Source organism: Accipiter gentilis, chromosome 2 (assembly GCF_929443795.1).
Source record: "Accipiter gentilis chromosome 2, bAccGen1.1, whole genome shotgun sequence".
Lineage (NCBI taxonomy): Eukaryota > Metazoa > Chordata > Aves > Accipitriformes > Accipitridae > Astur > Astur gentilis.
This window is the reverse complement of record NC_064881.1, coordinates 40,140,244-40,166,028: the sequence shown is the minus strand read 5'-3', so window position 1 is coordinate 40,166,028 and position 25,785 is coordinate 40,140,244. Positions and strand designations below refer to the sequence as shown.

General features: G+C 45.2%; 1 protein-coding gene across 5 annotated transcripts in view; it reads left to right on the top strand.

Moving 5' to 3' along the window:
* The first annotated feature begins 8,559 nt into the window (after positions 1-8,559).
* Positions 8,560-25,785, top strand: part of SAMD12 (sterile alpha motif domain containing 12) — a 188,882-nt gene continuing 171,656 nt past the window's right edge. For 3 of the 5 annotated variants that reach the window (XM_049824961.1, XM_049824954.1, XM_049824989.1), the window contains exon 1: positions 8,560-9,078. In XM_049824961.1, the coding sequence (XP_049680918.1) occupies positions 9,042-9,078 (37 nt within the window). In that variant the 5' untranslated portion in view covers positions 8,560-9,041. The remainder of the gene's footprint in view (positions 9,079-25,785) is intronic. The other 2 variants (XM_049824971.1, XM_049824980.1) reach the window with 2 other exon arrangements.

Genomic DNA, 25,785 nt, shown 5'->3' with positions numbered 1-25,785 from the left:
CATTCCAGCCGATGTATGCCCACTGCGCCAGCAGCTCGAGCTGTGCATTTGCATAGATAAAACCTTTGCATGCTTATATCCCGTCGTTTATTTGTAATTCACAACCCTGCCTCCTGTCAGTGCTTCTAGTCCCTTAGCTTACATGGTAGAGGTCCATACTAGCTGTAAGCTCTGTTGTTAGCCTGTACTGGAGATCATTGTATGGTGCTGAAAACGTCAGCGAGAGAAACTATTGGTTCTTTGTCATAACTCCAGCAGAGATGTATTTCAGATTCTCTGGGTAATGCTCTTTCCGGAGTGGTGTTTCTTGGCATACAACAGTGTCTCGTTGCAGAAATACTATAGTTTTGTGATGCTGTTGCAAATAGCAGTACTTTGCACTGTCTCTTAAGCTCCCCTGAGTTCCAATCATGGCAAAAAAAGCTTCCTAGGAAATAACCCTATTTTTAAGGCTGAGGCTCTAGAGAAGTATGTGCCCACTTGCTATTTCTGACCATTTCTGTTCAAGGGCAAATGAAAATAAAGCAAGTAGGCAGCGAGAGTAGCTTTTCTCTTTGTAAACCCAGTCCCCTATGAGTTACGTGTTTAAGCTTGTTGGTCATCTGGGCTACTGCTGCTGTCAGGAGAGAGGATGACAAGCAGCTTCAACGAATGCTGCTTTTCCTCCCTTTGGTGACTTCTAGGAAAAGTAATCTTATTGAGCGCTTGATGCTTTGATAGATAAAGTTCAGTGAGATGAATCCTACCCTTCCTGCTCCCTGCCAAGAGGAAGCAGACCTATGCTGCTGCTCCTCTGCCAAGAAATAGCAGACGTTATGTTTGCCCATATGGAGCAGTGCTCCGAATTCTTGTGCTTGGAATACACATGGAATTCCCTTTCTATTAAAAAGCAAAACAAACCAGCCTGCGCAGAAATACGTGGAAGGCTTTTAGGAATGTGGAATAGGTGCTCCTTCCTGGATGCCAGGGACAATTTAATGTTCTGTTGGATCATGATAAATTCCCTTGTCCCTCTGGGTAGTGAAAGCATGCAAAGTACAAAGGGAAAACATAAAGTAATGCTGTATGAATGATATCAAAATATAAGACTGATGAGAAAAAGTAGCATAAGAAAAGGGATAGGGCTGTGATGCTTTGCATTGCTGATAACGGTTGATGTTTGCATAGTAAGTGTCAAATCCTTCAATACTGGACCTACTCCTCTTCTGCACTGGGAATTTCACTCTATGAAGTGTAAGGCAATGAAAAATCAGGGTCATAATATCCCACTGAGTTTCTGAGTCATCTTATTGCACTGAAATAAAAGCACTTTAGAAAATACAAGCCATCTGTGATGTTAAATGTAATTATCTGATTTGCCTTAATAAATGCTCACAAATCACCGCCAACTACTTGAATTTTTCAACACTGCTCTGAGTCACTCATAAGCAGGTAAAGGTCATCATGCTAAGACATTCTCAACTCTGATCATTATCAAGTTATTATTATCATCTGCAATAACACAACTGCTTCCATCCAAATCCAGCACATAAAAGAATTTTAAAGAAGGAGATATCTCTTTTTTTTTTTAGCTCTGGCATTCGGAGGATCACACTAGGTATGTTATTACACTGAAATCTACACAGTATTGATTATTACTTACAGCTTCATCCTACTGGCACTGAGGTAAGTGACAAACATCGCTGTTGTTAAAGGTCAGATCCCAAGCTCTATGTTCCAGATTCCCCATGGCTTCTGTACATCAGGAATTCCCCAGATACGTGCTTTTTTTGCATTTGCCCAGTAATTTTGTCCAAGTGTGATAGGGACACTGTGACTGTACAAATTAAATGGTCTGGTAAGTGCACTATGCTCAGGATTGCAGCAGCCCTACTGTGCATACATAGATCATGTTCTAGATGGGCTCTGTACAGATGCACGTCCCACACTGCACAGGTTCATGTATTTCTCTCTGGGGAGACCCAGAAGAGCTATGAGAAACTTTGTTTCTCAGAAGTTATTTACACCTGTAACAAAAGCTACAGGTATGAATTTAAATCTATTTTGTGTAAGTGTAAATGTTTGTCACTGTCCCCTCAGGAAGAGCTGCATGCTTGTTACCCAAATCGGAGCACACTGAGGCTCCACAATACAAACATCTGTGCACATACCAGTCCATGTCTAATGTGTGAGGGTAGCAGGAGTGGTTTGAATGCTCAGCCAGTAAAAAAGACAGTGTAGCATTACCAAAATAAAGACCTTACATAAACAGAACTGACTTAGCTCCACAGCATCCTCAAAACAGCAGAGAATAGAATTGTTATAACCAGGAGGGATAGAGAGAGACTGTCCAAGCATGCAGAGATGGTGTTAGGAAAGCTAAAGCCCACCTGGAGATGTATCTGGTGAAGGACTTGAAGGGCAACAAGAAGGGCTTCTACATCAATAGGAAGCCTAGGGAAAATGTGGGCCCGCTGCTGAATGGGGCAGGGGCCCTAGTCACGAAGGAAATGGAAAAAGCCAAGGTACTCAATGCCTTCTTCACTTCATCTTTAGTGGTAAGACCAGCCTTTAGAAATCCTAGGCCCCTGAGAGCAATGGGAAAGTCTGGAGCAAGGAAAACATACCCTTGGTGGATGAGGATCAGGCTAAGGAACATTTAAACAAAATGGACATATGTAAACCCACAGGACCTGATGGGTTGCACCTAACAAGTGCTGAGGGAGCTGGCCAACACCATTGCAAGATGACTCTCAACTAATTTTGAAAGCTCATGGTAATTTGGTCAGATTGACTGGAACAAAAATTGAAGATGACTGGAATAGAGCAAATGCCACTCCTACCTTTAAGAATGGCAAGGAAGATTTGGAGAACTACAGGTCAGTCAGCCTCACCTTGATCCCTGTGAAGGTGATGGGGCAACTAATCCTGGAAACCATTTCCTATATTTAGGATAGGAATGCTATTGGAATGGATTCCATGTTCAAAACAGATTTACACAGGGGAAATCGAGCCTGACTAACCTGATAGCCTCCTATCATGAAATGACTGGCTTTCAACACTGTGTCCAGTAACACATTCTTAGAAAAACTGACGAAGTATGGACTAGATAAGTGGTTGGCGTGGTAGATTGAAAACTGGCTGATAAGCTGGGCTCAAAAGGTTGTGATCAGCAGCACAAAGTCCATTTGGAAGCCAGACAGTAGAGTGATACCCCAGGGGTCGATACTGGGGCCAATACTGTTCTGTCATCTTCATTAATGACCAACTGGGATGATGGGACAGTGTGCACCCTCAGCAAGTGTGTTGATAATACAAAACTCGGAGGAGTGGCTGATATACTGGACGGCTGTGCTGCCATTCAGAGGAACCTGGACAGGCTGGCCAACATGGACATACTGGAGTGTGTCCACTGAAGGGCCATGAAGATGATTAAGGGGTCGGAGTATCTCTCGTACAAGGAGAGGCTGAGAGAGCTGGGCCTGTTCAGCTTGCAGAAGAAAAGGCTTGGGGGGATCTCATCAATGTGTATAAATATCCTATGGGGGTGGGGGTGAGTGAAGCATATGGAGCCAGACTCTTCTCAGCAATGCCCAGTGAAAACAAACGAGGCAATGGGAACAAACTGAAATACAGGAAATTCCATTTAGATGGAAAAAGAAACTGTGAGGAGTGATCTAACACTGGAGCAAGTTGCCTAGAGAGTGTGTGGAGTCTCCACCCTTGGCAATACTCAAACCTGACTAGACATGACCCTGAGCCACCTGCTCTAGTTGCCCCTGCTCTGAGCAGGGGGTTGGACTAGATGATCCCTAGAGCTGCCTTCCAGCCCCAATGACTGATTCTGTGACTGTGGGTTATTGAGAGCATTGAATTGTTCCCCAGCCCACATCAAGTTGCAGTTCAGCAAATAACAGCACAAGTCAGGATTGTTTAAACAAATTACCCAACTGTTTGCCAACTGGTCACATGGACCTGCTATGGTAGACTGTTTCTCTAGCTCTGTTTACATATACGTCCTCTATTAGATATGGTTCTTTCATTTTCTATGAGGAATGCTTATGCGGTAAGGCTCAGCGATTCACACTCTCCAATCAAGAGCAAGGAGGGCACTCAATGTTTTACTCTTCTCTGCAGAAAGGGGACCCAAGCATTTTTCAGGAACCATAAATCTCTCTCACGGCTCACAGATCTCCAGTACCAACTCATCTGAGGCTACCACCAAACCAGCCAAGTTCTGCATTGGTGACACTACCCTCGCTTGCTTGTTCCCACCTCATACTGCCCAATTCCTTGTGCTACCACATGTGTTTGGGCAGTCACCGGTGAATGAGAGCAGGGAAACTGATGGGGGTAACACTCAACAGGCTTTGTGCCAGATTACTTTTCAGTAAAAAGGAAGACTGTTTGAGGCTAATGACAGCAGCTGAGAGCAGGAACATAAACCACTGCTTTAGATAGCAGTGCTAGCCCAGAGTAGCTGAAAGTGTTCATAAGATCACAGGATGATTCAGAGTGAAGGGACCTCGGGAGGTCTCTAGCCCAGCCTCCTGCTCCAAGCAGGGTCAGGTGTGAGATCACAGCAGGTTGCTCCGGGCTTCCTCGAGTTGGGGCTTGGAAATTGCCAAGGATGGTGACTGCAAAACCTCTTTGAGCAACCAACCTGCTCCAATCCATGACTGTCCGCCCGGTGAAAAAGTTTTTCCTTATACCCAGCCTGATTTCAGTCTATGCCTGATTTCTCCCAACCTCCCACCATGCACCGCTGTGAAAAGCCTGACTCAAAAAGCTGTTGTCCGAGGCAGCCACAGCTGTGGTCTATGCATGCAGCCCCACTGCTGATTTTGGATTGTCCTGCTGAGCAAGTTGTCACAAACTGGCTTTGGGAGTAAAATGTGTGGCATGTTTCCACATTTGCATAAAATTTCTCTTTAGCTCACCACAAAGCAATGAATGAAATAAACAACTCATCAGATTATTTGATGATGGTAAAAGTAAGTACCACTCTCTGTGCATGACTTAAGACATAGGTGTTACTGGAGAGTGGAATTAACCTCACACTTATAATAGGATAGACATTTGTATATACTGCTGTCAGGCTCAGACATGTACAGATCATATTAACCCTTCTGCTTCCCTTCCCCGGTTTCCTATGATATGAAATAAACTATAATAATTTATATGGATCTTCCAAGTATTTTAACACTCAAATTCCATCTTTTTTCCTTGCAACTAAGAGCAGAGGACATTGGCTATTTAAGAATATAATTTTTTATTAAAAAAAAATAATCAATTACTGAAAAGACAAAATTAGAGAAAACACTAGAAATTGCAACAGTAATGACAAAATACACCTTGAAGACATCGTAGGATCTTTTCTGGGTCTCCTACAGACCCCCAAATGCACTTCCTGTAGTATTATGGATTATCATGCAAAATAGTTTTGACAATAAGGGAATATAGGTGTGTAAGATAAACAATATGCAAAGTATATTTCACCAATAGTATAGACAAAGAATATTAATTATGCAATTACACTACTACCCTATCAAAACCTGCTTTTCAGTGCTTTAATGACACCATTAAAATCATATTACATGTATTTTAAACATATTTACTCTATTTCTGGGCAGACGACAGCCTCCTTGCCTAATAGCTCTTCTGAAGTCATTTTCAGACCCCAGAAAACCGCTTCTGAATATCAGTGTTTAATACATAGCATACCTTGGTTCATTTGGTGATGGTCAGACTGGATCCACACAAGCGTAAGAATCTGTTTCTATGGATCAGACCATGGGACTTATACCTAAACTCGGTTTCTCCCCTTTTCTCAGTATATGCTTAGTTGAGTTATACAGCACCTATTTCTTTTAATATTGAAACCCTGCAGAACATTAATAACATGAAGTTGGATATTGGAAAAAAAAATCAGCAACGCACCTAGCATTTTCTCCCCGTGCCTTTCAGGTATTTGTGTGAGACTCAGCAGGTCTTCTCAGGAAATGCAACCTCCTACAGCAAAAAAGAGAATGCATAGAAACTCCCCACCCTCCTCCTCTCACTCCAGATCTGGCACCCAGTATCCCTCAGGCTGTTTTTCCAGCCATGTGGCTGGCTCTGACAAAGGGAGGGGAATTCGATGGGAAATCTCTACTTACCACTTCCACACCTGAATTTCCAGCTACCTCCTACACTGTAGTGTCCACAAAATTTCTGCTGAAACTTCCTTGTTTTTCATTACCAAATGAGTGTGGCTCGCAGCCTAGGGTGTGTGCTGAGAGTGTGCCACCGTACAGCCCTTCCCTCTTCCAAGCCCTTGGTACTGGCACTGAAGTGGAAAACCCCACTTCTTCTTCCCCATCAATATCAAATCTGTATAGTCCTATGCATGTTCCTCCCACACCTTCCCCCAATCTAAATGCACTAATCATCAGTTACCTTTGAAAAAACAGCCATTTCCATGTATTCCTTCCCAGCAATACGCAAGGCAATGGAAGAGTCCAGATACTGAGCTGTTAGGCAGGCAGGATGGTCCTGTGATAGGACTATTTCTGTCACACTTGAGTTTGATGACAAACTTTGAATGGTTTTAATTTCACCATCGCAGTTTAGGCCGATTCACCTGAGTGAATCACAGACAAAAATGTTCAATCATTGCTGTGACGCTGTTCACTGCCAGAGACACCTGGCACCTATCTTGAGGTCAATGATTTTCAGATGTTTCTTTAACTGTCCCTGAAAGATGGCTCTGTGCGTGTGTTTGGGCACCCAAAATAATTAAACATGTTTGAAAATCCTGGGTCACAACGATACAGCAGAAGTTCCTTGCTAACAAGATCATCAGATTAGTGAGAATTTCACCATGTTTTACAGAAAGGACTTTGGAGCACAAAGGGATGCTTAAACCTTAATGACTGTTGGATTTCGGTAAGGTGAAAGGGGAATAAAAAGGGAAAAATGATGACAGGTGATAGTGTAGTGAAGTATACAAGCCTAACATCTTGTTTAGTCTTCAGAACTCTTCTAGTAGAGCAATCCTGTTGATGGATGTACTTTCATCTGATGTTAGCTGGCAGCAGTCCTACCTAGAAATAATTCGAATGGCTAAGGAGCCTCTGGTCAGTACTGCTTATTTCATCTGGTGACCTAGGGCAAAGTACACAGCAAATTGACTTTGGCTGTGACAAACTGAGTCTGTTTAAAGGGACTTCGCTACACTTTTAAGAGAAAGTTTAGAAGAAACCTGTCTGGAGAGAGGCAAGGTAAAAAGAGAAGCAAGAAAGCAAGGAAGCGTGATGAGATAGCTCTTTTTGAGCAGAGAAAGCTGGTCTTTTTCTACTCTATAATTTAGCAGGGTGTTTTTTGAAAGTTAGCTCACTCTCACTGATGTTTTTGAAAGCTCTGCTCAAAACAGATTGTACTTTACCACGGATTAATTGAATCAATTTACAGCCTCTTTTCTCTAATGAGTGACATACATTAAATTACAATTTGCCTAATCTTGACCAGAATTTGAGAAGTTTCTGATGTTCTTAGATACTGTTAAATACTAGGTTTCACTAGCTATCATGTAACATTAGGTATCAAACACTACACCTTTTAACATCTGTCATGCCCTATTTGCTATCTAGTCACAGCCATAATTTTGCTGTTCTTCAGCAGGCACAAAGTCATAATTAAATACTACAGGGCTGTTTAAAGGCCTTAGTAAAATTGTACTCGCAGGGGATGTCCTCGAGGCCCACAGCTGAAACGTAGCTGCCAGTCAGAAATTCAGCATACTAATGGGGATAGGACTCCAGCTCTCCATGTCCACGCCACTTGAACTCTGAGCCTTGATTTATTCACTCTATGGCTTCCCACTCATTCTAACCAAGAAAGCACTGCTTCACATATGCATTAGCCAGGTAATTAACATACCTCCAATTACTGTAGTGATTAAATAAATGATTAATGATTAATTGAATACATAAGCTTAATACAAAATGTCATCAAAATCACAAAAGCTTATGTAGTCATGTTGAGAAGAAACTGCTGAAGGTTTTATGTGTGTATTACATACATTTGAAAATCGTGAAATCTAGGAACACCCCATTTTCTCGACAGAAAGCATGTGAATATCAGCCCGTTTCTCCCAGCGTATGGGATCAGGTGTGCGACTGTATTGCACTTGGGAATACCAGCATATCCTCTCAATCATTATTACTTATAATGCACTGTGAGTATGCCTACCACTTTGCAAACACGTGAAAGACAAGGCTGCTGCTCCAGGGAGCTCCTATCTTGACTCATATACAACACAAAGGCTAATAGTTCAAATGCATATGAGAGCAAAGAACAAGTGAGGTCTTCAGGGCAAAGTTGGTAACAGAAGGCTTCAGGAAAGAGTTGGGCTTTAAGGCCGCTCTGTATAGGCTCTGGTTTGCCTTCATAAAATAAATAATGAAGGCCCCGTTTCATTTTCATTACTTTAGATATTTCAAGAACGTTGACATTCCTGCGGCTTATGAAGACCTTATTTATTTGCACATTGTATGTTCTTGCACCCTAATTTGAACTCATGGAGGTTTGTCTCGCCAAAATAACCTCTCATGTATAACACTTATTACCTGCAGTAGCCACTGCTAACAAACAAAAAGAATGTGTGAAAATGTTTTCACGCTCTATCTGTATTTGCCTTTGTATACTCAGTGCCTCTGCTGTTGTCCTCTTGATTTGAGTAATGACATAACTTCGGTGAGTGAAGGAACTCATAGACTCTTTCTGGGTAGGTTAGTATTTGTTGAGACATTTGAAAAAAAAAAAATAAATTTTTTTTTTCTCCTTTTTTGAAGGAGAAAAATCTTCAAAGCCTTTTTGTTATCCCCAAATGAAACTGAACAGGGTACAAACCCACGGCTGTTTTTCAGACAGCCAACGTTTCAGGACAGATCTCGAGGGTGCCAGGTTGTTTGGCGTAAGACTCGTGAGCACCTGAAGCAAAGGCTCTGTCACCGCGTCCCTAATCGCCTTCATTTTCTGGATTTTTCTGGACGACCCGTCAAGAGTTGGACAGCGTAAAGATGGCGAAAGGAGGAAGACCGAGGGCCTCCCTCCGGGGTGAGCCGCTGACGGCAAGTTCCCGATGCTCCTCGCCCGCCTTTCTCCTTCCCTGTGGAAAACCTCCTCCTCCGGCCGCGCTGGGGAGAGCGGCGGGACGGGACGGGGACGGAACGGGCTGACGCCTCATTCCCCTGGAGCCGTCAGGCTGGAAGTCGCAGCGACTGAACTACCACGACAGAAACATCCCAGCGCGCCCGTGAAACGACGCTCTCCGTCGGCAGGCTGCCCGCCGAGCCCCCTCTCGCCACACCTCGTGGTGGCCGCCCTCCCGCCAGCCTCCCGCAGCCCAACCGACGCCACCGGCCGCCGCCCCCCCGCGCTGCTCTCCCTGCTCGGCAGGTACGCGCGGAGGCGTCCGCCGCCGCCGAGGCCACCGCAAAGGCCTGGCGGGGCTGGGCCTCTCCGGCGGCGGGGGAGGGGGGGGACGCCGGCGGCTCGGCCGGGCGTCCAGCGGGCCCCCCCGCCGGGGACGGCGGGCCTGGGGGAGGCCGGCCGGGACTACGTTTCCCAGGGTGCCGCGGGGCCGGGCGCCCGGCCCCGCCCGCCTGTCAGCGGGAGCGCTGCAGGTTGATCGCCGCGGCTGCAGATGAGCGGAGCCCGCGCGCGGGCGGGGGGGCGGCCGGGGCAGCGCCGCCGGGGCCGGGTCGGCGGCCGGCGCACTATGCGAGGCCGGGAGGATGGCGGTGGAAGGTAAGGGCTCCGCGTCCCCTGCCCGCCGCCCCCGGGGTCCCTCCCCTGTCTCCTCCCCCGGGCACTCACCTGCGCCGCGCCGGGGCCGCCCCGGCCCGGCCCGACTCGGCCCGGCTCGGCTCGGCTCGGCGGGAGAGGGGGGGGGGGGGCAGTGGCCGCCGGCAGGGCCTGAGGCGGCGGCGGAGGCGGCGGGGCTGCTCTGCCGCCCGCCGCACCGGGCTCGCCCGCGGGGCGCCCGGCCGCCTCCCGCGCCCCTGGGCTCGGCCGCCCCTCAGGCGCCGCGCCTGCCCCCGGGCCAGGTGGCGTGGGGTCGGGCCGCGGCCGCCCGCGGGAGGGCCGCCCGCCCGTGGGGGCCGGCGGCGGCGGGGGAGGCAGCGGGGGCTGCCCGCGGAGCCTGCGGCAGACCGGAGGCTTCAGTCCGGCAACTTCCCGGCGGGCCCGGAGGTGCCGCCTCTCCCGGCAGGGGCGGCAGACCTGCGCCGCCTCCCTCCGAGGTGGCCCCGGCGGCCCCGCTCAGCCCGCCGGGCGTCTTCCCCGCCCCGCCGCCGGTCTCCCGGCGGAGCCGAGGCGCCGCCGTCCCTCGGAGCCGCCCCGAACCCCCATGTGCCTGAAGCCGTGGTGCCCACGAAGCTCCAGCAGCCCCCCGCCGTCCTCCGGCGTGGGCGCAGAGCTGTCGGCGCCGGGGCGCGCTCGGCCTCTCCTTCCCCCCTAGGAGATGCCCAAGCCCGTGGGCCGAGGTGCCCGGCTCCCGGGGAGGCGGGAGCTGTGAGGGGTTCGTTAAGTTCCCGGTAATTGAGGTGGTGCCTACCAAGAGCTGGAAAGGTGGACGCTTTGTTGGGGTCTTCCAATAGATGCTGGGCTCCTGCGGCAGTCTGACGTTGGCTGCGTCTTCCCTTTCCGTGGGGCTTTTGGGAAGCTGGAGGAGAGATGTGACGAGGTGTATGGGAAGAGGCAAATCCACTTTCCTGCTGTCCGCTTCCAAAATTCACTCGCTTTTCTAGCGCTTTAGAGCAAAGCGTTGAGAATCCCTGGGGTTTGTGTCCCATCTTGCTTTCTTCTGTGCCCTTGGGAAAGTTTCAGAAGTCCACAGTGTGAAAACCAGCCATCTGACTGACCCCTCTCCTATGCTTCTGTTGAGGTGTATTGGGTTTTCTTGGGGTGCTTATCTTGAGACCGCCTTCAGCTTTGTTTCTCAGATAGGCTGAGATCTACAGTTCCATCAGAGACCACTTGCTTTATTGCTGAAAATCATGCTGAAAGCTGTCTTTTGCCGAGTACCAAAGTGGGCAGCACAGATGATAGTCCAGCAAAAACTTGGGCTCACTGAAGGCAGTAGGCAGCTTAACATCCCGGAAAAACAACTTCCTAGGCAAATCCAAATAAAGGTAAACAAAATCACTGTCGTAGAGGTGCCTGTGTACATCTAAAGTTGTCCATCCTAAGCTCTAAGCCTCTCCCTGAGTCAGACAGATGTGTTGTGTGCAGGCTGCTCTACTGAGTGGCAGTTTTGAAGACTGTAATGATGTAAAGAAGGAAGGTAGTGGTCCTGAATAAAAGCATTGCTGCTTCAGTGGCAAAAACTTAGCAATGTAAACTGGGCATGTGTGCCCGGTAGTGGGTAAGTAAGTAAATGAAATGGACTGCCATGCACCAGATGGTTTGTATGCCAGCAGCAACCCCTATTTCAGTGTGCTCTCTAATGTCATCCTCCTTTATTTACTTGAAGTCCTTCTCAGTCGTTTTGCTAGCTCTTTTCAGGTCTGTAATAATTCCTGTCATATCTGCAGTGCCTTCCATCTGAGAATCTGTAAAAGCTCTGTAAATATTAATGAAGGAAAGCTCTGCTAAAGCTTTGGGAAGCAGTGCCTTTCCCTTCTCCTGAGATGGGATTTTTTTCTTTAACTCCTTCTTCCCATTTCCTTTGCCCAGGGGATGCATCCCTGCGATGGTCTCTCAGAACAGGCTTTCTTGTATGTTCTGCTTTCCTCACATTTTGGGTTTTTCTCCCTCAACTTTCTTGCGTTTGCATAATTCTATTACCCTCACACTAGCACAGCAAGATGACTACTTCTTCAGCACAAGTAGCCATGCAGCTATGACTACTTTGTGTAGATGTAGTGAATGCACATTTAAGGCCTTTTCTTATCCATCATTTTCTGTTGGAACTATGTTTCTTTGTGTGACTGTACTTAAAAGCATGCTTTTATCTTAATGCATCTTCTGCAGTATTGGAGCCCTGGGTGTGACCCATATTCTTTTCATGAACTGCAACTTTTGGAGGGTAACGTGGCATTACAGCTTCTGTTTGGGAAGCTGAGAGGTTACTTGTCCCTCATGGCTCTGATCACCACAGTGTGCCCATCATACTCTAGTCAAAAGTAAAGTTGGTACTGAATCTTCTAAATTGATAGTTTTGTAGAAGAATGCCAATTTGCTGAACTCAAAATGTCTTGGACTCAGGAAACGCAGACTACTTTTTTTTTTTTTTTCCTAGTTTGATTTGTTTGTTTTCGTTGGAAAAACATTTTCCGGGTTTGCTGCTTGGGATCTTGACAGCATAACCTGCTGTACGTCAGCTCTGGAAGCTTGGAAATAAGGAAAGCCCTGAAAACCCGGGTTAAGCTGAGGTTGTCTGGCCTTCCAGTCTCTGTGGTAGTAGGCTGGGAGCTTGGCTAGGATGGGCTTCCTGGGTCTTCAGACCTTTTTATAGTGTAGCAAGGCTTCTAGATGGCTGGGCTAACTGGCTTCTTGTGCGAACTTGCAAGTGGCTGGCTCTGGCATGCAGTTAGCAGGGAGTGGAGAGGTCCCTGGGGCACAAGGGAACCACGGATCCTGGAGCATGGGAGTTCCTGGCCAGAGCCAACATCCGCTGCCCCACCAGTTCCGCTACGGCTATTGTTCTCTGGAAACTGCCCATTTGTTAGTCTCAGCCATGTACCCAGAGACTCTTTGTTTCTCCTTTCAGAAATGCTCTGTGTGGCTGAAGTGAAAATATTTTGTAACTTCTAGTTCATGGAGAATCTTTGAAAAAATTCTGATTTCATTTTATCTAACAAACTGTTGAAGTCTTCCTCAAATTTGATTATTTTAGTGCTGTCTTAGCATGGAGTACTGGAGTTTAGTTATGGCAACAGATGTCCAATGGTTTACTTAAGGAAGATATCCCAATTTTTTTGCTGGGATAGCTGGCGGCGATGGATTTGCAAGTATGAAATAGGAATATGGAGGATACTACAGTTCCTTGCCAGTTATATGTAATTCATACCTGAGCATCCCAAAAGAGATTATGTGGACTGGGATGTCCTTTGGGCTGTGGAGTACCAGTGCTTCCTGATTGATGAAAGGATTGGTGTGTGTATGGGGAAAGTGGGTTTGCACTCCTTGATATGAGCCCATCTAGATGGGAGCACTGCCAAGGTAAGTCTATTTTTAGACCTAACAGTTTTGACAATGTTCCTTTAAGTTTTTTTTTGGTTTTTTTTTCCCCTTTAGTAAGAATGAAAGAACTAGGTCAGAGGCAGTAGAAAAAGGCTTTTGATCTCTGCAACAGTGATCTCAAAATTCTTTCTTCTTTTTGCTCTTGTGCAGCAGAGGTAAAGGGGAAGAGAGAAATGGTGATTTCTTCCCCCCAGTGTTTATTGCACAGGAAAGTGAGAGACTGACAGCACCCACCAGATAATGTATGCATGCAGGTAATCCCACAGAGTTCTGTTGGATCCCCTGCAGCTCTGACCTGCAGTGTCTTTGAGATTCCTGAGGAAAAAAGTGCTAATTATATCATGGAGTTCTTTCATAGTAAGTGTTTAATGAAGTTTGGTCTAACGCCATTCCTGCTGCGTATAGGCTTTGGAAAGTGCATACATATCTTTGTTGCTGGTCTCCTCCTGAAAGTTTACATAAAATTCTACAGTCCTATGGCTCTTCTGTAGTGGGCTCATGCTATTGAGACCCTGGATCTACCTATGGGAGAATATTTTTTTTACTATGAGTTGGAGCCTTGCTGACAAAATGACAATGACTCTGGCCTTACCCCTTGGTAATCCTCAAGGGGACAAGAGGGTTGAAGGAGGTTAGGGCATTCTGGGGTGCGGCATCAGGGTTAACTGCCGCGAGACTGAAGTTATTTGCAGCTTGTAGCCAACTTCTCTCAAAGCGATCCTCTGAATTTCAGTAATCTGATATACCTGGGTGGAAAGCCTTCAGTGCCTAGCCAACTCCAACGGATATTGAATGCTGCCCTGTGTTTCCTTAGAGACTTGAGATATGGTGAGGTCATAGATGTGCTATGCCAGGAGTTAAGGACCATCCAAGGGACAGCTTTGAAGCAGGTTTCAATGTAGGCACCTATCATGCTGTTTCAGGGTGTGCCCAAAAGTACAACTCTTTTGACAGGTATTCAGTTATTCAACTTTGTCTTATTCCTACACCCACTCCAGGCGCAGACGATGTCTCTACATTAAGTTTCCAGGGAATGTGATCTAACAGATGGGTTTTCAGCACACTTAATTGCCTGTGGAGCAAAGAGGTAACAAACCCTGTCATTCAAAAATAGCATGTGCTTCCATCAGTGCTTGTGTTTTCTTCAACAGTTTCCAACCACTCCTTAGCTTGAGGGACTCAGACACATGGCTCGGAAGGAGGGCTGAGATACTCATCTACTTCTCCAGTTGAAACTGTCACATCGGGTCATAGCAGAGGAGATGGATAAGACCAATGGTGGAGGTGCACACAGGGCAGAGAGGAGTAAGACCTGAACTCCAGCCTTTGGTCTTGGTACCGGTTCTGTATGTTATTTAGTGACCATTTATTGCAAAAATGCATCAGCAATTACAGGATTCCAGACTGGAACATGGGTCTTCTCTGATCCACATTTGTGTGGCAGCCTTCTTGTCGAGCTGTAACATCTATACCCTTCTTTCTTGCGCAGCAACAGCATAACTACAGAAGATGGGGCTTCCCTTCTTGACACACCACGACCACCCTCCCAGCCCCCCCCAGTGTGCATACAGCTTGGTGGCAGTGTGTGGTCCTCTGCCTTGAACCACTGCTTAGAGCTTTCCTGTCTAGCTTGCTACGTTTGAAAAAGTCACAGTTCATTGCATCTGTCTTTAACAAGATAGATAGTCAATGATCCCTCTCCAAAGGAGTAATGTAGCTAAGGCCAGGAGTGTGTTTTAGACTGCAAGTTCTCATTTTGAATAGGTACACTATGCTCATTGGGCATGGTATAGGGAGGCTGTGAGCTGAAGTTCAGAAGGTGCATTCCACTGTGGGAACTGAAGACCCCAAAATGAAGCTGTGGCAACAAAGAATGTCACTGCACTCAGGTCTGTTTGAGTATATCAGATTGGGTGGGGATGGATGTGATTGCGGGTTACGTGGTCATTTTCCCTCTCTGCTTTTAGAAATGAACCCATATGAGGCAGGAATCAAGATACAGTACACACTTGGTGTATCACTGCAATTCCCTTAGGTGAAATTTGGATGTAGGGTAAGAGTGTACCTGGAAACTCGGAAGCACTTTCAGGTCAACCAGTTTAGATACAATTCCGTAAGTGTTTGGCCTTACCCTTTAAAATACTTGGAAGACTTAGAAGCTCAGGGAAGACATTGGATTAATATAAATTAGCTGTTTCAATGGAACTGAATCCCATCATAAGGGTAAAACTTGTCAGGTGGTGGTGATGTACAGGCAAAGGGAAGGAATGGTGCTTTGAAAGTTCAAGTGCTTTCTCCACCAAGAAGAGAAGACAAGTGAGCAAATTACAAGAGTTAGACATTAGATGCATTTCCTAACATACTACTGGCAAGTACTGACAAAGTCTGTAGTGATGTTGTAAGATCCCATGTTCAATGCTTAAATGGAAATTCTAAAACAGAATTCTTCCTGAGAGGGTTTTTTTTCTCTGCCCCCCCCCCCCCCCCCCAAGATGTTCAAGCATGGTGGGTAACATCCAAGGAGGTTGTATAGCTTTATTCTTCTCATTTACAGCTCAGTCTGGAGGGGCAGGGCAAGCTGTTTGGAGCCAGTCTCTTGTGCTTCCCAGTATTGCTGTGTCCTGAGGGTTATGGCAGGAGGTCAGCAGTGAGAAGGTCAGAGTAAGGCACTGTAGCCAGGTGGTGTCAGAGTTGCAGATTGATGCAGGTTGTCCAGCTGATAACCCTGGAGAGGTTTCTGTCCAAAACGTCATCTGTGCAGGCTTGCTAGTGAGTGCAGACCTAAGTATCTGGATAGCGCTGTAAGTTCTTGGTTAGCCCATTGGACGCTGAAAGTGCTACAGCTCGTTTGCAGAGGTAGTAGAGCTGTTGGAGGGCTACTGTTCAGTGCAATGAATACTGAGTTTCTGGGTTTGTTAAGGATACTGTGTCTGGTTCTGGTGCCAACTTTCTCTGCTGTCCTGGCTGAGAAAGCTTTACCTTCTTGTGCCCTGTCCCATCTCTCTGGTGTCTCTCTTTTTATCCAAACTGTATGATCTCTGAGGCAAGGACTCACTTAGATTCTCAGAGGTTAGGACTGAGCAATCCTATTGTGGATTATTTCTCATGAAAGCTGTTGCCTTTGAATGGATACAGGTATTTACCCTTGCAGATCAACAGTTGAACAACTCAGCCCTCAATTATTTGCTCAAAGCATGCAGAGAATGTGGAGGGAGTAGTTCTGGAAGGTGCCAAAGGCAAAGGTGGAGAAAAGGGCTGGAAAACAGAGTAATTTTGAAGTCTTCTGGAACTGTGCGGTTGGTGGTGGTCACTATAGCAAATAGGATTTCAGGAACTATGAGGAAGAGCTCAGAACAACGCAAGAAGGATCACTGTTTCTGTATCATTGCGTATTGCTCTTGTATTTTGAATGCTCCCTGCATTTTTGTTTGCCACGACCCAGAAAAGGGACTGGACTGGAAAGAATACAGAAAAGGGCAGTCAGCTGGTCAGAGACACAGTATGTTCTCTGAGGGCAGGTTACAAAGATCGTGATTCTTTAGCTTGGAAAAGAGATGACCGTGGAGAGAATCCTTAGACATCGATGAATGATTTGGAGAAGGTGGAAAAGGAACTAGGTCACAAGGCAGAACAATGAAGCTGTAGGGCTTTGTGCTTAAAATAAAAAAAGGAAATAGTTTTTCATATAACACAGTTCCCCAGGTGCAGCTTTCAACCTTGGGTCATTCCTAACCTGTCAAAGAAGGATCAATTTATGTATGCCCTGCTTTCACACCGTTTCCTTAAGCAGTGGCATAAAAGCCTAGACTTCTAGTCTGACCCAGCCTGATCACTTTTGTGACAATGTCTAGCTCATCTTGTGTGCATCCAGAACAATTCCACTCGCTACAAGAGCTTGATTTGCATCAAGTAACTGAGAGGAGAATTTGGCCAGGACAATCTGGGAAGACAGGGAGGAAGATGGGGAATTGGGTACTGAGCTATAAAAATGTTAACAGACAGGGTCGTGATATGTAAGATATGTAGCTCTCTTTTTTTCCTCAATATATAAGAACTGATACTGTATGAGGAACTGTCTGCTATATCAGGTCAATGGGACTGGGGGGGAAGGAGGGGCCCCACATTAGGCTGCAGCTGTAGAAATGCCATCCTGGAAAACACCAGTTCCCCACAGCAGGTAGGGTTGGAAACTGCTATACTGACCTGCATAAATTAGATGAAATATGGGCTTAGAGAGACCTTCAGGAGAGCCTGAAGCAGATTAGATCTACAGATCTCAGCCTTAGTAGCTTCTGCCTTGTGTAGGTTGTATGTTCCCTCACCTTTGCATAGGGTCGTCTTTCTCTCTCCAGAAGTGTCCTGTGGCAGGAGGACTACGAAGAGAATGATGAGGGAGTTGCTGTCAGTAGCTGCATGTTCTCTGTGCAGCATGAGCTAAACTTGGCACTAAAGAGAAGGTTTGTTACTTGGAACAGCAAGAATTCACCCTAATATGTGCTGCTCCTGGATGAAGCGAGAAGGTGGGCAGGGAGACTGAGCTTGGGCTGAAGTGAACTCTACATTCAATTACAGGATCTAATATGGTTGCAGGGAGTATGTGACTGAACAGGAAAAGGACATGAGGAAGACATTTGGTGTGGATTGTAGCCTGTCTTCAGTACAGTCCTATCTGTCTCTATATAACATGGAACCTGGCTAGCTCATGCTGTTCAGCTGAACATTCAGATAATTCCTTCTCTCCGTTCGCCCAGTCATTTTCTCTCCTCTGCCCAGTTATTGGGGCTCTTTCTTCCCCCTGCCCCAAGAGGATTTTAGTTGAGTTGCTTCTCTGCAAATAACCTAGTAAAAGCAAGAAAAAGACTTTTAATAATGCTGTTTCAGAAACATAAAGAAGAATTGTAATGAGTGTAAATAGATGCTTTTTCCTGGATTTTCCTCTAGCAAAATAATTGCATACTCTGAGCTAACGGTTTGTTGCTACACAAATCAGCTGGGGTACTAGAGTGAGTAGGATACAGTGGTATGAGTAAGCAGTAGGAGGTGAAAAATTTTACTGGGGGAAGGAAAGAAAGCATTTCCAGGCTCTTCAGTTAAATGTGCAAGGGAAGGGGGATAGCCTCAAACAATGATAAAGGAGGTAACTTTTAGGCAGTTGAGAGAAAGCCAGGACTGAAAACAGAAGTCAACTGCCAGACTGCAAACTAGTTATGCTAGTGTGAATGAGTAAATATATCTTCCTTTGCATTTTGATGACATTGGGCCTCACTCATGGGACAAGAAATAGAGCCTGGATCCACAGCTGAATTGCAGCCATTTCTGTGCCACATCTTCAGCAGACACCAGCTTTCATGAGTAGGGCAAAGGCAGAGATCTGTGATGCATGTCTGGGACAGTGCACCTCTGATGCTGTAGCGAAGACTTAACCTGTGTGTGTCTGAGCTGTTCTTTGTATGCTGGATGGGCTCACTAGTGTTTAGAAAAGGTTTCTGATGCAATGCTGGCTGATTATAGAACTGAATAGTAGGACTATCAGGACTTGAGTTGAGGCATTCTTAGGAATATAATTTGTGGTAGAGCATGACTAGCTAATCTCCTGTTGTGGTTTAACCCGGCAGGCAGCTAAACACCACACAGCTGCTCGCTCACTCCCCCCTCAGGGGGATGGGGGAGAGAGTTGGCAGAGGGGGGGAAGTAAAATTTGTGGGTTTAGAAAAACACAGTTTAATAGGACAGAAAAGAAAGAGAAAAATAATAATAACAATAAAAGAATTAGAATATACAAAACAAGTGATGCAAAATGCAGTTGCTCATCACCTGCTGACCAATGCCCAGCCAGTTCTCGAGCAGTGGCCCCTGGCCAGCTTTCCTTCTAGTTTATATACTGAGCCTGATGTCATATGGTATGGAATATCCCTTTGGCCATTTTGGGTCAGCTGTCCCGGCTGTGTCCCCTCCCAGCTTCTTATGGCCCCCCCAGCCTACTCGGTGGGGTAGTGTGAGAAGCTGAAAAGTCCTTGACTTTGACAGTAAACAGTCTAAACTTACTTGATAGTAAACACTGCTTAGCAACAACTAAAACATCAGTGTGTTATCAATATTATTTTCATCCTAAATCGAAACCACAGCACTATATCAGTTATCATGAAATCCCGTTGCTATACAAAGGCAGAACTTGCATTGCTGAGGCTCCAAGTTCTATCTCGCATAGCGATAGTATGCAGTCTGTCTCCTGAAGAGCAGGTGTAACAGTTCCTGTCTTCTATGTGTACAGCATTTGCTAAAGTGTATGAGATAAGAGATGGCAAGTAGATATTGCCATACATAAAATAAGTAGTTTCCAGTAGGAAGATTGCCAAAAATGCAGAAGTACATTTCTTAGGTGAGTAAGCTTAAGTACATAGGTATCCTGGTGGGATGAGGGTCTTAAAAGGCAAACTTAACCCATACAAGAAGAGAATTTCTTATTCTGGGGTTAGTGTTTCTGTTCTGTAGACAACTAAGGAATCTTTTCTTCTCTCTATACGCTTGAGATATGCATGGCCCTCAACCAAGTTATGAGTTTAGTTTGATTCCAGATGAAACTGCTAACTTACTAATTCTGTTTTCTTGCTGTATTTCTGATGCTGTACAAGACACCCTACCATCAGCTACCTCTTACAGCTGAGGTGTGTGTAAGATATGTATGTGGAGTGTAGTAGATTCTCACCTTTTTTCTCTTTCTGTGTTCGGCTTTAGTTTTGGGCACTTTTTCATTGTTTCTGGAGAGAACAAAAGGCTTGTAGTAGTAATTGGCTTGGTACCATGGGATGACTATGCAGTTACCCAGCTAGAGATGTTCAGGGATTGTTGCATCAAGAATGCAGTTACTTTAAATTTTGTTTTGGTGATGATAATTCTAAAGGGGTAAAAAAGGCACAAGCCCCGTAATTTACAGTTACAAACTAAAATGAACACTCCTTCTCAGAACACTTTGTCCCCTTCTGCCTCTACTCTCTTCCTAATGCCTGTCTCCCCTTTGCTTTGCCCTCCCTGCCCATCTTGACCTGGTTCAATGTCCACTTCCTTGCTGCAGAGCTGTCTATTCTCTTGCCCTTCAAGATACCTCCCAGCTGGAGGGTATGTCCCACTGCTTGAACAAACTCTTGATTGTAAAATTCATATGTTGTAAGAAGTTAATTGTTTGTTAAATTGATTAATCCAGTAGATGATTAATAGTCATGATAAAGAGAGGCTAGAAAGACAAGCAACTCTGTGGAGGGAGCAGAAGGTACAGCAGTGTGCGGCTATGTCTGTCAAGCCTTGCTGTCTACATCTGAGCTTTGAACTCAAACCTATGGATATGGCTCATCAGTAGCAGCAGTTTACAAAGCACCCCACAGCTCGGTGCTGGCCTGGCTTTTGGCACAGCCTATTTGTAATCACTTAATGCTGACTTTTGATGCTGACCAACAGAAGCAGATAGGTAGACACCAATATTATTTCAGCTAAGTACTTTGGGACTTCAGCCTTAGAGGAGGTTTCTGATAAATTCATGTTATCTGTACCAAAGTAGAAAAGGTCCTGACTGATTTGGTGGGCTGCTTTGCTCTGTGTGAATGCTGCTGATTTGGTGACCATTAGATAGGCAGATTTGAGAAACAGTGGGCAAAATCTTGAAGCTACTTCCTCAGCAGGTTGCCCGCAGTATTTACTAGGTGGCAACATAAGCAACAGGTTGTATTCACGTGAAACTTTGACTCTAGTTTCAGCTGGTCCGAAGTGATGAGTTGGGGGAACTGTGCTGATTTACATTAGCTGGAGATAGGACTGTATGGAGAAGTAATTCCTATAGGCAAAAGCCAGACAGTTTCTCAAAACTAGAAACTGGTGAGGCAGATGGACCATCCATAGGAGTTACAGAAACTGATTACTGTGGAAAAACTTTCTGCCAGATAAAGTAGTCAAAATAATCCTAAATTTTATGGTACAAATTAAGGTCTCCTTATTAGCTGTTTTTAATCTGTTTTTTAGTATTGTAGAAGTGGTACTAACTGCTCAGGTCAGACACAATCTTTGAAATAATCCCATGTTTTCTAGGGGTATTCAGTGTATTCAATCTGGAATGAGATCTCAGTGTGAATGTCTCCTCTCTGATCAACCAAGTTAAAGGTTGTGAATGATGGCAACCAAAAAGCCCCAGGGATGTTGTTTGACTACTTGGTATGGAAATGCAGCATCTGGAAGTGTGTAGAAGTCTGACTGAAAGCGCTGACTGCAAAATTGGATGTGGTTGAAGATTTGATTTGCTTTTGACAAAGAACTGGGCAGAGATGGAAGGGACAGGTCCAGTGAGAGCTGCTGTCCAATGGGAATAACATGTTGAATCTTCATGACCTTCATGAAGACTTGAGGTGACTGAGAAGGTATCTGGATTCTTTTTATAAGGTCCCTGCTGTGTCCAGCCTGAGTTTGTTAATGTTACAGCTGCACAGACTCACTTCTGTCTTTTTCAACAACGTGGCATTTTATGGTGGGAGTAGCAGGTGGATCATATGGACTTAGTTAGCATTGTGCAGCTAAGTCTGTGGCATGAACACTTAAAATGGAGTTTGCATGTTTGCCAGCATTTGACACATGAAAGTTTTCTAAGGATTGTTAGAGGTTGGATGGGTATCTCCCATGCCTGCTTTTTTTCTCCGAATAGCAAAAGCTAGCATATGACTGTGATGCACACGGAACAGGGCACATGAATAAGAAGATGCTATTTTTACTCAATCACTTTTTAGAATAGAGCAATTGTTATTGCATGTAGCTCAAGTACTTGCCAAATATGCTTTAATGTAGCCTTAATTGATCTGCTTAAAATTTTAAGCAGCCAGCAGTATTCCCACTGAAACAAGTAGTTATGAAATATTTGACATGGTAGGCAGTAGAGTGCACAGGGGTAGCAATTGATCATAGGTTTGATCTGCTAAGCCTTGAGCCTACAGATGGAGAGACAAAGACTTTCCATCTGCCCATGCAAAACTTTGGATATATCAAGGCTGTGTTTTGAAGAGTGCCTTCAGGCTTTCCTCAAGACAGGATTCCCAGAGTACCCTCTAGTAAAAGGCAAGGCTTGTCCCCAGATGCCAGTAACCTACTATGGCTCTGGGTGACTTTTGTGTACCATCAAGCATGCTCAGACAAGCTGTCTCTTGGCTGCTTGCCACCCGGGAGGCAGGCATGTATGGGAGGAAGGTAGCGAGGGGAGCAGAGCATTCCCGTTGCCCTGCAAGCTCTCCTTTCAAACTGCATACGCATACCATAAGGGATCTGCGTGGGCACAGACCTCAGCTCACATGAATCAGCTTCTGCAGGGCAACAAATTCTCGTGCTCTGTATACATGGAAAGGACTTCGGTTTGTGTTCTAGCATGTGGAAAAAATACGCTGTGTATTGCATTAATTTTGTTCCTTCCCTAGTCTTTTAGGACAGATGTGGTCATTTTTCCATTTTGGGTGCTTCATTTACTGTTTTCTCGCAGAGTTTTTGACTGTTACAACTTGGCAGTCTTCTCTTTAAAGTTCTGGAAAAGTGGATATTTTCCTGTAGATTCAGCTCTACCATTGAGCTAGGAGTTCGAGAGCACTTAAGTACCATTGAGCTAGGAGTACAAGAGCACTTAAGTACCTTTGTTTTAAATAATAGTTTGTTTTGTAAATGTAATCTGTGGATCTGTGTTATTGTGTCTGCCAGCACTATTCATCATGTGCTTGTTGCTGTGCAGTAGGAGCTGTACAAAACATCCATGCTCCCTCCCCAAAAGAAAACAAGTTCCCACCACTGAAAGCTTTCAATCCAAGTTGAGTGACAATTGTTAGGGAGCATGAAGAGAGACATGGCATTAATCAACTATTAGGTGGAGTTTTCAGCAGGGAAAGGGGAATGTAAGCAGTCTGAAACTGGATGAAGATTTGTATTATAGAGACATTTGGATGATATATTAATATTGAGATTGTATGGAAGAATATTGGAAGAGGTTCTGTTTCAAAATCTAATGATACTGCTGATATCTAGTGGTATTAGGCTAATGATATCGGGTGATTTGGAGGTAGGGTTTGGTGTCTTGATGGACTTTCAAAGTCTGGAAATGATGAGGTGGATTTAATTTGGCAGAGTGAAGAGGTGCTGAGACAGTAGGGATATTGTCAAAGCTGCGGTTGTGGGAAAATGGTCTGAATGCAGAGTGTGGGGTGAGCTAGTGTTAGCTAATACCAGGGTAATACCAGGGTAAGAGCTTGGACAAGTATTTTAGCAAGAAACTAATTTGTAGGTAGAATCTTTTTCAGATGAATGCCATTAAGCCCTGAAAGAGACTTAAGAAGAGTCAGCTAAGAGGGTCGGAGCAGTTGGGTTGTGGTAAAGTTGGTGATTTGTGATTCTTTTGTGAGAGCTGCTTAGACTTGGTTCTACAGGATGTTAGCCCTGGGTGCTGTCAGCCCGCCAGCCCCTTTAGTTTTGCACAGTCAATCCTGAGTTTAGAGCTGGCCTTATCTAGCTAAAATTATGTTAAGATGCTGATTTAAGAAGATAATATGTTGTTATTGACCAAATGTTGACCTCCTTCACTGCTTTTAACAAATCTTGAAAGGGAGTAATTGTGGTTTGTATTGACATTTAAAAGGAGGCAAGAGCTCTACCTCTGTCTGCCACAGAGATGTATATATGTATTTCTGTCTGGTAACAAGAAATAATAGACCCATGAAAGCCAATATTCTTTTCTTCTTACCTGCTGTGTAGCTGAGAGTTGGAGGCAGCACTAGAGGAAAACAATAGAGCTGGCTACCTGAAGATGGCTCATGACAAAGACAGATTAGTTTTGTCAAGTGACTGAGGTACTTATCCTCACCTCTGCTTTTTCTTCCTGCCCTTCAGTCTCCCTTCTCCGCATGCTGAGGCTCTTGTTCTAGGTGTGTCTTCCTTAAGGAACAGATTCAGTCCAGGTGTATTGGTAAGCCAAGATCGTGATGGGGGTGACTGAAAGAGATGAACTCCTACCCCTAGCAAATAAAAAAGTTGTGTGTACCCCCGCCCCCCCCCTCCCCCCCCCCAACTATCAGCAGCTTTGTAAAAGTCTTCCCTGAGGCAGCCTGTGTTTCTTTTAAGCAGTCACCTCTTTTCAATAAAAAGGTAATGGGCATGTATGTAATCGTTAGCAGCCTCTCCAATTTTTTTCTCTTTTGTATCCTGAAGGAGCCCAATATAAAGCATTGCTGAAACAGCACTAACATTGATTACTCTTGAAAGAATGATGGGCTAAGAGTCAAGCAGCATCTTGCCATGTGATTTATTTCTCTTTTAAGCCATCCAGGTGATGCTTATGCTACCATGTTATCAGAAATCTGGATCATTTGCTCCCTTTAATGCATGGTAAATCAATGCTGTAACCCAGAAGGCTTTCCTTGTCCATCCCTTACCACCCTCCTCCCTCCTAATACAATCTGTATTGTTTGGGGGCACTGGAAAGGGAGGAGTTGCAATCCACAGGAAGCTTGCTGCTGGCAGTGTTCTTCCAGGCAGTGTTAAGTCCCACTGTGCATTGTGATTTCTCTCATAACGAGCACTGGAAGGGGGCTGACAGCCAAAACCTGCCTGTTTCTGGATGCTGCTGAAGTGTGTTAGCATTTCAAAGGTGTATGCACCTATGTCTTCCTATTCACCTAGGCAGGATCCTTGAAGAAGACAGTTGGAGGGATTTTTATAGACCGCATTCCATACCAAGTGTCTTTCACTGCTAATTTCCAGCTCTTGCTGGAGCAGGGTGTGCTGGGAGTACTTTTACAGGTTGGTTAGGATATCTCCATTGTTTTTTTTTTTTGTGAAGAAAGGAATTAGTTTGGCTACTAACAGAACAGTTTCCATTCGCACTGGGCTTTGAAAAAGTCTGTCTTGGTGGATCACATCCATCTCTTTTGTGGTCTGGAGGATAAGCAAAGTAGTCATTACTAATTGTTTCTTTCAGGTAGGTAAATATGATCTAGAGGAGATAGGTAATGATAGGTGGGTACGATCTAGGAGAGAGAAATTTTTGGTGTCTTAAAGATACACTCATGTAAATACAAACTACAAAATCATATCTGTTTGAAACCTCCCATGGGAGCTTAAAAGCCCCAAAGACTCCCTTCTAGCTATGACAAAAGGAAAATCCGGGAAGGGGTAGGTATGGAGTGCACCTAGAAATAAAGGGCTTGAAAGCTAGGAAATGCCTGTGCTGACATTATTAACGTTTAAGTATTTATGTTTTGGATTGACTCAGTGGTGTGGCTGGGAAAACCAGTAGGAGGAAAGGAGTGACTTGAAGACAGTTCTCTTTTTTCCTGCCTCACCAGTGAGAGGCAATGCCAGAACAATGGGATTTGGTTTTGCATTGTCTTCAACCAACCTACAGAACTGACTTGAACCAGGGAAAAAAGAGACTTGCAAGAAGAGCTGCAGCTAGACTTAGGGGAAAGCTCCTTTAGAGTTGGTTTGGGAAATGAGGCTCTGTAGCAGTTTCTCTAGGTATCAGGAAGAAATTGCACATGCCTGCGCTACTAAAGTGAGACAGAAAGATGA